The following is a 13,987-nucleotide window of genomic DNA, read 5'->3' on the forward strand; positions in this document are numbered from 1 at the left end:
AAAAATTCTATTTATTCTGTTCTCTCTTTACCATTCTTTCCAGATCATGCTTTTTAAACTAGGGGTCTGTCATCTATAACAAAGGCACTACATAAAGTTACTTCAGGGATGAACCGTTCTTTTATTTCTGTGTCCTCTTTCTTTATTGTATGACTGGGGGGTGGGGGTGGGGGGATGGGGGGAGTAGTAAGAAAACATTTCCTGGAAATGTGGGAATGAGCTGAGTCTCTACTTTGTAAAAGAAGTCCAGACTTTGCCCAAATCATCACAGATACGACTTCCACCGAACCTCTCTGAACCTCGGTTCACTCATCTATAAAATGGGGGAAATAACGTCTGCCACAGTGCCTGTCTCATAAGATCTTTTTTAAAAATCAATCACAATAACAGGCTGCTTTTGGCTGACTGTATCTCCATTTCATTGTGTGAACCGAGCACAGTAACTGTAGACATTAAGACAAATAAGAGGTAGTTTGATTGGTGGGGTTTCCTGTATGTCCTCAGTGAATTATACCTCATCCACAGCTGCTATTCCTGGACCTGAGCCCGACCCCAGTTCCTACTTCCTCCGGGGAGGGGGGTTGGGGGGGGTGGATTGTAACCCGTCGGTCTTCATCGCCACCCACTGGTCTGCTGGCCAAATAACACCAAGTTATCTAGTGAATTTGAAACACAGGAAAAGTAATTCAAAGTAAACCACCACCTACTTTAATCCACCACCTCATTAAATGTACCTGGGGGCCTCATTTTTTTAAAGATTTTATTTATTTATTTCACAGAGAGAGATACAGCGAGAGAGGGAACACAAGCAGGGGGAGCAGGGAGACCTGAGCCGAAGGCAGTCGCTTAACCAATTGAGCCACCCAGGCGCCCCTGGGGCCTCATTTTTAAAAAACTTGTTGAAAAATCAAATAATTACATTGTGGTATGAATAATAAATCCCTAATTCATCTTTGGAAATTAAGAAATACACATATTAATCAACAGTTTTGCAGAATAACTTGTAAAAATGAACTTTCACTGTCTGAAGGTATTTATGAGACTCCATTAAATAGCTTGTTTTATTTTAAATATCTGTTTAAGCAAGAGAAGTCTTCAGATATATTAAATATTAAATATTAAAATCAATTCATAGATTAAACATGTATAATACAATAGTGGCATTTTAAAATGAAAATGAGCAATGCCCACTCCTTTGGCCCAGAATCTTTTCTAAAGATTTTCTCATTCAACAACCTTTCCTCCACAATTGAAAGGTAGTAACATTTTGTTGTTACTCAAATTTATTCAAAACTTTTCCCTTTTCTGAACTCTTGAAATATGTATCTTGTAAACACTTGTTAAAGGAGAGAAAACAGTTCTTTCATCTTAGGTGTGTCTTTTCCCTGGGTGGTGATAACTATTTTAGACCATTAAGATGAAAAAGACTTCCCCATCCCCTTTGGAAGATGTCCAGTGTGGTACCCAGAGATCACTACTGCTCCTGGGAGGGCTTGCTGAGGCCCCTGTTCACAGAGGGCCGGAAACAGACCCAGGCTCTTGGAGACTCACACTGGGAAGAACCCTGGGCTCAAGGTCAGAAGCTGTCATACCCATTTAACTACACACTGGGGACACCGGCTTCATTCTTTCCCTGAGGCTCATCTTTCCACTGAGCCCAGTTAAAAGAAACTAATTCCATCCCTAAATTGTGTCAGTCTTTTTGAAAGCTCTTGGGGAAATGGTGACAAAGAGGGGGAACTGCATTATGCAGTACACAATTTCTAGAAGTGTGGGCTTCTCCTTAGAATCCCATTCATCATGGCAGATGCTTCCTAAGTTCTCATCAATTGTAAAACCCCAGACTGCCTCTCTTCCACTCTTTGCCTTTATTCTATGAATAGCTACATGGCCCTTCAGTTCTGCATCCCAGTGAATGGGCAGAGTTAGGAGTTCTAGGGAAGCAGGAGAAAAGCCAAAGGGTGACAGAAGCCAGAGAAGAGAGGCTTCAAGGAGGAAGGGGTGGTCAACACTGCCAGGGCTCTGGAAACTAGGAAGTGTAAGATCGAGAACTGCAGGGTTTGGTTCCTGGTGAGAGCTCTCTTCCTGGCCTATAGGCCACCTTCTCACTATGTCCTCACATAAAGCCAGCTCTCTGCTGTCCTTCATTACAAAGACACTAATCCTACAGAATTAAGGTCCCACTCTTATGACTTCATCTAACCTTAATTACTTCTTCACTCCTACTGCAGTCACATTAGGGGTTAAGGGTTCAACACATGAATCTGTAGGGGACACAATTCAGACCATAGCAGAAGGTAAGAGCCATGAAGAAAAGGGACTTTCTCCAGTTATGGCATACCAAAGGCACACTTGCCCTCCCATCCTCCCACACAAACAAAAGAGCTAAACAGTCTCTAGGAAAAAAGGGAGGAAGGCGTGGGAAGAGAACTAAAATGTGTTGAGTCTCTCCCCTGGGGCAGGCCGGTGGGGCCTGTGTGCTTTTCTTCTAGCTAATTCTCACAGCAACCTCACCAGAGAGACTGTCCCATTTTATAGCTGAGGAGAGCATGGCTCCGAGAGACAAGGTGGCTTAGTTCAAACTGTGCTAGTGGTCCCTGGCAGCTAGATCTGAGCACTTTCCACCACATCACAAGGTGCTCTGAGGGAGCAGAAACCCACCATCCACATCAGAAAGAAGCATACTAGATTAGAGGGCCTAGTGAGCCCCATATGGGTGTCTTCTCTCTCAATTTCCTCAGCAGTAAACAGGAGCTAATAAAAGTTTCCTCCACAAGGTTGTTCTGAGGATTAAGTAAGATCACAGTGTGAACTGGCTGGCCGAGCCTGCACTAAGCCCTGCTGGTCCCCCTCTTTGGCTTCCCTCTGAGAGCCCACACCAAGCAGAAGGGAAGGCAGCTTTGCTGGAAATAACTAAGCATTTGCCAACCCCCCACATGAAAGATTACAGGGAACAAAATGAGAGAAAACTATGTTCTTTTGACTCACCCAGCCAAAAAGCTTTGCTCTCCTTAGTCAAGTAGATTGTAAAGCCAGTTAACAAGGTGGCGAGCCCTTCGGCAAGCTGGAGCACAGAGAGCCATCGTCCCCCAACCTCAGAACATCAGGCCCAACCTTCAAGCTTCAGGTTTCGGCTCAGGCACTGCCCTCACCACCTCCTCATCCTGTCTCAGGGACACCCGCAACTCCTCCTCTGGTGCATGCTCCATGTCCACTCAGTCCTGTCGTTCCTGCCTCAGCAGCATTTCCGGGGACAGGTCCCTCCCCTCCATCCACCCTGCACAGCCTCACTTGGGGAACTGAGCGTCCCTCACCTGCATGCACCACTACAGCTCCCTTACAGTCTGACCACTCCAGGCCCAGTGCTGGGCTGCTACTGGGTATCTTCCTCAAACACAACCTATCCCATCACCATCCTGCTGAAGAACAGCCATTCTCCTTCTGGTGGCAGCCCCCATGCTGGCTCCCCTGCCATCCCAGGACACGCCAGCCCTTAAGCTCCATTCCCTTTTGTGGGCTGCCTCCCCCACCCCCACAGGAAGGCCCCTCACCCTTCTTTGCCTACCAAGCTCCTCTGTTCTTTTCCCAAGCACCTCAAATAGCACCTCATTAAAGAGCCTTCATTCGACTCCCTTAGCAGAGAACTGCTGCATCCTGCTGGTCTTCCCAGCATTTTGTTGACCATTCTTCACATTGTTCCAGTTAGCTATATTGGTTTCTGTCTTCCCCACCATACTGAAATCCTGGAGGACAAGAGCTGTATTTTATTCATGTTTGTATCCCTAGTGCCAGACCCAATAGATGCTCAATAAATGTTTGTTGACTGACAGAGTGAATGAGGTCTCTGTTCCTTTTGTTGTGAATAAACTCCGTGTTAGAGCTTATAGTCAACACTCAATTTATCCCAGTTTACCTATCTTAAACCTTTCTCTCTTGCCCTGTATTAGCTTGTCTTTCTGAATATCAAACCCTAGAAATCAATTTCTTTTCATTCCTGTAGGCTCCATGGTGATTGGCTGACCAACCCACTGACCTCCCAGTGCGACAGAAAATGTGCAGGCTCCACACACAGTTTCCTCAGCTCCACGGATCTGCCTATTGGATCTGCTTCCAAAAGGCAGAGATGGAAATATGGAAGAAGTTGCACCTGGCTTCATGGCTCAGATTTGTTTTTTGGATGTTCGGGATGCTGAGATGGTTAATAAGCAAAAAGCAAATCAGCCTCAGTATTCAAACACGCAGTTAATAAATCTCAAAAGAGATACAAATTAAAATCCCCTTGGAGATTTCCTGACTCTATGCAAAGGATTCTAGCCACAGGAGTCATAGTGCGTGAGGTGGTGTGCCCTGTTTAAATAAGAGCAGCACCTCCCCGCACCATGTATACTTGAGTTTCCTATCACAACCCAGCCTCGAGCAGAGAGCATACATGATAGTGTAAGGCCAGCCCTTTGCACCTGGTAAGTCTACAAGCCCTGCTTTTAAAGACTCCTGTGCCCTTGGGTTTAATTTCTTTTTTCCTGGAGCTGGTCCATCTCAAACAAGGACTCTGACCAGACTTTGGTAACACAGAGTTGAATGCCAGATCAAGGGAGAGGCTAACACATACCCGGCCAAGTTCATGATGCTATGCTGCCCATTTTGTTTCCTCCCAAGAGCAGTTGTGCTCCGAGAGGGAGCCTCCAAGGAGATGGAGATGCTGCATACTAATGTCTCAAAGGAACAGAGAGTCTGCGAGTTCTTGGAGGACTACAAGCAAATCTACCTCTCCCTGACCTACAGTATCATCCTTGGGCTAGGGCTGCCCTTAATGGCATGGTCTTGTGGCTCGCCTGGCGCCAAACTGAGCGCTGGAGCTGTGCCACCATCTATCCGGTGAACCTGATGGTAGCTGACCTGCTTTATGTGCTGACGCTGCCCCTCCTCATCATCACCTACTCCCTGGGTGACAGGTGGCCCTTCGGGGAGCTGCTGTGCAGGCTGGTGAGCTTCCTGTTCCACACCAACCTCTACAGCAGCATCCTGCTACTGACCTGCATCTCCGTGCACCGCTTCCTGGGCATATGCCATCCGCTGTGTTCACTGCCCTCCCAGAGCCACCGGCACGTCCTCCCGGGCACTGCGACCACCTGGGCTCTGGTGGTCCTCCAGCTACTGCCCACCCTGTTCTTCTCCCACACAGACTACGTCGACGGCCAGATGGTCTGCTACGACATGACCGGCCCAGAGAATTTTGAACAGTTTTTTGCCTACGGCATGGTTCTGACATTGTCTGGCTTCGTCTTTCCCTCCTTGGTCATCTTGGTGTACTATTCGCTGACGGTGAGGAGCCTGACCAAGCCAGGAGAGACCCTCATGAGGACAGGCAATGCAGCCCGGGCCAAATCCATCTGGACCATCTTGTTGGTATGCGACCTCTTCACCCTCTGCTTTGTGCCCTTCCAAATCACATGCTCCTTCTATGTCACACTCCACTTCCTATCTTCACAGGACTGCCAGCTCTTAATGGTGGCTAGCTTGGCCTATAAGATATGGAGGCCTTTGGTGAACATGAGCAGCTGCCTCAACCCAATCCTGTACTTTCCATCAGTTGGGAACAACAGAGTCAGGCTCTTCCAGGAACTCAGGCATAATAAGGTGGGTGAGCACCCAGCCGGAGCCAAGGGAGAGAGACCCAGGGATAGGCAGATCTGGGTACTGACAAGATGAAGTTTGGGGAAAATGAGCTCCAAGATGTTGACAATGACTTGTTTGAACACAGTCATGTGCTATTGGGAGAAGGGCTCAAGATCTCTGAGTGGTGTCCTGCTACAAAGGATTTTATATTGATGTTAAGAGATTTTAAAGTAAGAATATGGAGAGAGGCACCAACACAAAGGAAAACTTTCTTATTTTAATCAGAGCTGACAGGGACGCCTGGGTGGCTCAGTCATTAAGCGTCTGCCTTTGGCTCAGGTCGTGATTCCAGGTCCTGGGATCGAGCCCCGCATCGGGCTCCCTGCTCGGCAGGAAGCCTGCTTCTCCCTCTCACACTCCCCCTGCTGTATTCCCTCTCTCGCTGCGTCTCTCTCTGTCAAATAAATAAATAAAATCTTTAAAAAAAAAAATCAGAGCTGACATTTATCTCTTATCACTCAGGCCTCAGCTTGAATGTCACCTCCTCAGAAGCTCCTACCCACCCTAGTTAACATTGACCTCTCTCCCCATAACCCAGTCACTATTTCCCTATTATCTTTTTAGCACTAATTAGTACCTGACCTTGTTAATTTGTTTACTCACGTAGTCTGTCTCTTCCCCCTAGAATTTAGGTTCCAATAGGACAGGGACCTCAGCTGTCTGACTGCTATCCCCTAAGGCCAGCCTCCGCAGCAGGGCCCAGCACACAGTGAGTGTACAATGGACAGGAGTGGAATGAATAAGTAATGAACGGATGCATGGATAAGTGAATAAAGCCCTTACTATGGAAGAGCACTTTACATGGAATAACTCATTTAATCTTCACAACAGCCCTTGGAGGTGGAAACTACCGTTAGCCCCATTTACAGATAAGGAAATGGAAACACAGAACTTTAAGTAACTTGTCCAAGGTCACCCAGCCGGAGAATGCCCAGATCATCGTGCTGGATGGAAGCACTTTGAAACCAAGCACTGGCCGCTGAAGCACACACACTCTTAAGATGGAAGCATATGGCCCAATCCAAACATTGGTCAAGTGCCAGCCAAGTTCTCCTCGACAGCACCAGCTCATCATTTTAGGTCAGCTCACCTATATAGTTGCTCTCATACACACGGAGTATACAGTATGTGTTCTTTTACTACACTTCTTAACCAAGGTTCTGATTAAGCTTAGAAAAAAGCTCTGCGGGAAAAAGTGACTGCATGAATGACGATTCACCTTATTATTATTTGAACATATTGTCAGTTTATGACAGAAAAGTTTTACCACTGTCTTTAATCATAGTATGATGTTCATTCTTAAAAAAAAAAATAAGATCCACTGTAATCCAAAAAGATAACCTTAAAAACCTCTCATATTTGAACAATAATGATCTCCAAGGAGTTCTCAGATCTAAACATACATTTTTTAATAATTCATTATAATCTCCCTATGAAGAGGTGGATAAGCCTTTTTAATAAAAACCAAAGTGTAACCCCTCATTACTACCCCACTCTAATTACAGGAAGTGTCTGAGTAAGCCATGTATGTGTCTAAATTATAAAATTTTATTCTAAAAGTGCAGTTTATTGCTTTCAAGGGCACAAAATAATTAGAACTAGACAAAGTATTGCCTAGCAGAATTCCTTAGGATAATTAATTTAATGAATAGGCAAAGATGTTTTCTAATTAGCAGGTCAGCTGTTTCCACATTAAGTGCCTCTATAGCAGCTAAGAGAACTTAAAACTGTTTGCTCTTTTGAATATTCTCTCAGCTCTCTTGCTTATTCATTTTTGTCCCTTTCTTTGCATAGCAAACAGGGAAGAGTCAGATATCCAAAAGTCCCAATTATCACCCCTTACAAATTAATATGGTTTACATTACTGGAAAAATGGTGCACTAGGTTCCTCAATAAAAACATAATGCCATCCCATATGTCCCCTTAGCCCTTACCTCGAATGCACACCAGACTGCCAACCCTGGAGGTGGGAAGAAAACTAATCTAGAATCCTCAGGATACATCACCTTTACCTAAAAAGCAAGTGCTTTAACACCCGTGATCAAAGTTTTCCAGCCTTTAGGCTTTGTTAACTTAAGTGCTTGCAATTATTTCTCTGATCTATATAATGTTAATTTTGCTTCTGCAGAGTTTTCTGACCTACTTAACAGCATCCATTTTATAAGCATCCATTTTTAACTTAGTTCTGTATAGTTGAGATCAAAAAAGTTTAACTTAGTTGACATCACATCCTTGGTTTCAGGGACAATTATCTCAAGACAAGAATCAAACTAGACTATTCCCTTTGAAAAAAAGACCCACTTGTAAGGGTTGCTGGGACCCCCTGCCCAACATAAGTCAAGGGGATGTTCCTGACTCCTCTGTGGTCACTGAAAACTCACCCATAGAAGGGGCAAGAAGACTAGAAGAAACAAAAGTTCTTCCTGGATCTAGTCGTCCAATGTCCACCACCTTGATAAAAGCTGGGATCCTCAAATATGTTATCGCCCTGGGCCCCAAGAAGCTTGCAAAATCTGACTGGCTGTTTGGAACAGGCTAAAACAAAACTTCCGTTAGCAAATATTACCATGTTCAAAACAGCATGACTGGGGCAGTAGCAGATGCCAATATCATGGCTGTAGCCACCTACAAAAATGTCAAGCACGATGCCAGCCCTTAAGGACGTTACAGACTATTGGAGAAACAAAACAGAAACGTACAAACAACAATGTGAACATTTACTAAACAGCTTCAGCGGCTACAGAAGAAATCATGCCAGTTGTCAATTAACCAAAAACGAATAGTACAGGTAGTAGTACATATTAGGGAAGAGCAGGGGTGAGATTACTACTGCTGGCTGAGATGACCATGAAAGGCAGCATGAGCATGAAGACTGGTGAAATTTCAATTAGCACAATTTCCCCAGCAGTGTTCGAGAAAATGGAATGTGAGAGCCAATGGGTGGTTCTTGAAGGGGAGGAGGAGGAAGAGATAATGCTGGAAAGGTGGGCCAAAGTGTGATTACAAAGGCCACCCCAGAGCCAGCAAAAGAACCACTCGAGGCACAGGGAATCTCCGAGGGCATTTAAGCAGGAGAGTGATATAATCAAAGCTGTGACCTAGAAACTTAACCTGGCAGCCCCCATGTTTTGAATGAATTAGAGAAAAGGAACAAAACTGTCACAGCCAACTTGCATAAGGTCTCCTAATGGGGCTTCCTTCCCTTCAAAGCCAGCCTACACACCACCTCCACATTTTCTTTAAAAGAGCATTTTTCGTATATGACACTCCATGCCCTTCCTATACCCTCACTTCTATAGGACAAAGCCCGGACTTCTCATGCAGGCATACCATACCTATCACAGTCCAGTCCCAGCTGAACTTTTCAACTCCCAGCTCTCCTACCACACCATGTGGATTTCCACCGCTCACATGTTTACTACTCATACCTTCCCCAAAACCTTCTCCACACTGGTCTGACTCTCCCACTGGCTTATCACCTTGGAGTTGAGGATGGGCTCCTTTCTCATTCCAGGTCTGTTTTCTCTCCCCCACTACTCCATTTTCCAATCTATAGAACATGGCATGCTAGCAACATTCTGAACATGGTAGACACTCGGAAAGCAATGGTGATGCTGATAATGAAGAAGGCAATCCACATTCAGAAGACCACTGCAGTGATCCAAGCATACAGATAATGGGCATAAATAGAACTAAAAAGATTTTAAAACATATAAGAAAGAATTTAGAGAAATAAAATACTTATTTAGACATGAGTGGTAAGGAGACAGAACAAAAATGACTCTGAGACTCCAAGCCTGAGAAATCAAAAGAATGATAAACTAGCACCTAGCACATAGTAGGCACTCAACAGTCAAAGGGGAAAGAAAAAGGAAGAGAGGGAGGGAGGGAGGCTGCGCATTGCAGGGGAGAGTTCAGATTCAGACAAGTTAGACGTGAGCAGCTAGGGAAGCCTCAGCTGGAAATGCAGGATGGAGGTTCAGAGACCGCTTAGGCTCAAATTCTGAGTTTAGAGGTATCTGTCCATGGAAATATTCAAAGCTGCAGATGTAAACGGTACCTTTGAGAAAGAAGGAAAGAGAAAGAACAGAGGACCTAGGAGATATGGGAACCATAAAAGTCTTGACAGGTAACACAGGGATGGGGGTGGTGTTGGATAATAGAATGCTAGAAAATCAAATGAGGGAACAGTTTCAAGAAAGAGGGTAATTAATCAAAGGTGTCACATGAAACAGACTAGTCAAAGAGAATAAACAGCTGCCTCTCAGAAAACAACTCAAATGCCACCTCTTCCAAGAAGCCTTCCCTGACCATGCATCAGAACGCCCTTTCCCTTCTCTGGCCCATTATCCACACCCTAAGGAACATCTCCCCTTCTACCAAGTATGAGCAGCAATATTTAAATCCTCTTACTTCCCCTCCTACAGGATCTAGCAAAGACTTCAACATATGGGTACTCACTAAATCTTTGTAGAATAAATGAACACAGAGCAAATGATTCTCCTGTGTATGCTTTTCTGGAATTACTGCCTAAATCCAATTTATGAATGTGTGCCTATAAAATTAAATCACAAGTTGTCTGGGATTTATTTGTTCCAACATTCACCAACTCCAATTCAAAGCAATTCCAGAATACACAATACCTGCAAGCATATTCACTTTTTAGCCCATATTTTAAAGACAATAAAGGGAAATGTTTCACAGAGTTGTTTGCAACGAAGCATAACTTAACCTTATAAAGTTATGTATTCTCATTTTACTTTCTTGTAAACCAGCCAAATCTCTTTAGTGTTTCAGTTTCTCAACTTTTTGTTTTGTTGAAAGTTGTTTTTTTTTTTTTTTTTTAATGTATCAAACAACTTCGAAGGTAATGGCCTTAAGAAGAAATCCATGATGAGAAGCAGAACTTACGTTCTTGCAGGAAGCTGTAGCTGGGAATGTTTATAGTGGTTAAACCATGAACAAAAAGCAAAAAGAGCCACTTCAAGAAAATTAAAGAATTGCAGAGTCTGAGAGTGTTCCACTCTGCAAGTAGAGAAACACATTAACAACAAGACCTTTATAAAGCATTAACCTCACAATCAAAAGAACAGCCGCTAGAGACTCCTTATGTTCTCTCTTCCTTTATAGCCTAGTTTCTTGCAAGAGTAGGCTACACTTCTTTAGTGTAATTTCCACCTTGGTTCATACTCCACATCATTACAAGCTGGCTGCTCTTTCTGGGTAAATGGTGCCCCCGTCCACTCAAGCCAGAAATCTGGGAGTCATGCTCAATCCCAGCCTCTCCCCCACCTCACGTGTCACAATCATGTGGTCAGTTCGACCTCCCAAGCTTCACTAGAACTTGTCTTTTCCATCTCCCTGCCACTGCTTTGGTTCAAATTCCATCACCTCTCGTGGGCCTCACTGCTCCAACCTATTAAACATCCTCCTGACTCCAGATTTGTTCCCTCAACCTCAATTTCATTTCCTTACTTCTGCTCCTGGGGTCACCTTTCTGAAACGTAAACCCTCCCTTAATCCCCAACAGAAAAATCTTCACCTTCAGGATTAAGATCATGTTGAACATGGGGGCACCTGGGTGGCTTAGTCAGTTAAGCCTCCGACTCTTGGTTTCGACCCAGGTCATGATCTCAGGGTCCTGGGATGGAGCCCCAGGTCAGGCTCTGTGCTCAGTGGGAAGTCTACTTCTCTGTCTCTCTTTCCTTCTCCCTCTGCCCCTCCCCCCGCTCAGGCACACACTTTCTAAAATAGATAAATCTTAAAAAAAAAAAAAAAAATTATGCTCTATATGGAATGAAAAGGCTTCACCAATCTGCCTCGTATCAAAACTTTGAAGCTAAACTCCCCCTACATCCCCTTCACTCCATTTTCATTAACCAGCAGGCTCACTCAGGATTAGCTCCAGGACCTCCTTCCCTCCTCACTCTCTCCCCACTCCTTCCCTGCTTAGGTGAATCATCCTACTCACTCTTGACAATACAGCTCAAAGACCATCTCCTCTGGGAATCTTTGAAATGTTCTAGGTCCTCTGAACCCCATTAGCCATTGCTCTAGGACAGTGCTCATCACACCGTATCACCATCACAGAACCACTGATCCTTTGTCCATTTCCCCCATGCATCCATGCAACCCTTGAGGAAGATGGCCTACATTTTCCACATCTCTGAATCGCCACCTCTAGTAAGGTATGTTAGGTTCAGTGATGCCAGAAACAAATGATGACACAGAAGTCTGTGCATATCTTACATCATCAAGCATCATCACATTATTATAGCATCATGCTTGGTTTTCCCAACAACTGGTTTCCTTTGAATTATAAGATGACATCAAGCATACATCCCAATTTCAGAGATGTTTAAGGTGAAATATTGTAGTCCATGAAATACAGCATATTAAGTAACATGATCATAAAAACTTTTAGTCATCAGGCTAGAAAAGCATTTTATAAGTTCAAGTGTAGAAAATAAACCAAACTTAACTCTTAAATGAAGGTACCACATGTGCATTACCTTAAAATATTACAGTATTTTTCCTATGAAATGATCATTGAGGAACTGTTTGTTCTGTATCCTAATTGTGGTAGCCTGAACACAAATCTTTATTAAAATTCACAGAACTGTAAAATAAAGCCACAGAAAATATTTCTAAACATCCACTAAATATGCCTGCCCTCTTTCCCCCACTTTCCATCCACCGAGCCTGGACTCCACCTCCATAGACCCCACCAGAACCCAAAGAGGACACTTATTTCTCCTCTGACACTTTCACTCCATCTCATGATCAGTGACCCTAAAATCTGTGATAACCTGTCTCCAGGCCCATCTGCCCACTCCCTCCATGTCCCAGCCCAGGATTCCTGTTGCTAATATAGGGCCTGTTCTCCCTCCAGTCATTTCTCTCCCAACCCAATTGCTGTTCAAGCCCAGCCTCTCCCCTCATCCTCCTCCCACCTCACTCCATCAACTAGCCATCTCTTGTGTACTGTACCCTGTGAAATCTGGGCTCTATTGGGTGGGGGAGAGGGGAAAGAGACAGAGGGGCTCACCTTGTGTCTTGACACTTTTATTTACCTCTTCCCCAGGGCAGACAGGGTCTGCTTTGAAAGGTTAAAAACTAACTGAACATGCTAAGACACAGAACCCTGAAATAATCAGATTTCCCTCAGAAAACTGAACAAGCCTCAATATTGGGGGAGGAGGGGATGAGTTGGATAAACCTCGCAAGAAGCTTGAGTGTCATCAGCCCATACTTTTAGCTGTTCGTGAACAACCCACTGTATCCTAGAAATTTCTGAGCATGCTCCATTTATTTGCCAGAGTGCCCAAAGGAATCTGAGCACAATCCTAGGAAAGTCATCTTCTCCAACCCATCAGCTAAATGCAAAGAATGGATCGATATTTCTCTAGACAGTGGTTCAGGTCATCCATCAATGAATATACATCTAATATGTGATAATCAACCATATCCGTATGTTTCATAAATTAAGTACATGAGTGCTAGAAGAAACTCTAGTAATATTCCATTTTGCTAATCAGGAAATGGAAGCACAGAAAGCTACAACCTAGTGTAACTTAGGAGACAAGCATGGAAGGTGATCTTCTTCAAAGAGACGAAAAAGACAAAACTCCTACAAAGTACACACTAATCCCAAATGGAATGTCCACTGATGTTTTTTTTTTTTAAGATTTTATTTATTTGACAGAGAGAGACACAGCGAGAGGGAACACAAGCAGGGGGAGTGGGAGAGGAAGAAGCAGGCTTCCCGCTGAGCAGGGAGCCCGATGTGGGGCTCGATCCCGGGACCCTGGGATCATGACCTGAGCCGAAGGCAGATGCCCAACGACTGAGCCACCCAGGCGCCCCGGAATGTCCACTGATTTTCATGACACAATTAATTTGCAGTCAAACGTATGGGGAAAAAAAATCATTTTAGGAAGTTGAGTGAGTTAGGCAGGGTCACTGCCAAGATGTCGGACTGATAAAGATCCACCAAGGAGAAGACATGTGTACTTGAGTACATGACCTTATATATGAACACCTCATGGGACTAAGTGGTAATAACTTTGTAAACAGTTTGGTTGTCTGGCCCACCTGCATGATGTCAAGGACTTTTCAGGATTTCTTACAAAACATCAAAGTTTTCCCCCATTAACCTCTAGATAGCAAATCTCTGTTCGGGGCCTAAACCCAGTATCCCCCTGGTGCACTCCAAGAACATGCAAATGTTAGAAGCCAGGGAGTATGAGGCTCAGGTTGAGGCATTCCAGAAATCATGGATAGCTTGCAGACAACTTGAAGCTGTTTTTGC

General features: G+C 44.3%; 1 protein-coding gene across 1 annotated transcript; it reads left to right on the plus strand.

The window, feature by feature from the left end:
* Nucleotides 1-3,788: 3,788 nt before the first annotated feature.
* On the plus strand, nt 3,789-5,881 carry LOC116635268 (P2Y purinoceptor 4-like). Its single transcript, XM_032409188.1, has one exon. The coding sequence runs from the start codon at nt 4,816-4,818 to the stop codon at nt 5,707-5,709; it is 894 nt and encodes a 297-aa protein (XP_032265079.1). The 5' UTR covers nt 3,789-4,815; the 3' UTR covers nt 5,710-5,881.
* Nucleotides 5,882-13,987: the final 8,106 nt, after the last annotated feature.

The sequence above is a fragment of the Phoca vitulina genome, unplaced genomic scaffold, assembly GCF_004348235.1.
Source record: "Phoca vitulina isolate PV1807 unplaced genomic scaffold, GSC_HSeal_1.0 scaffold10, whole genome shotgun sequence".
NCBI lineage: Eukaryota > Metazoa > Chordata > Mammalia > Carnivora > Phocidae > Phoca > Phoca vitulina.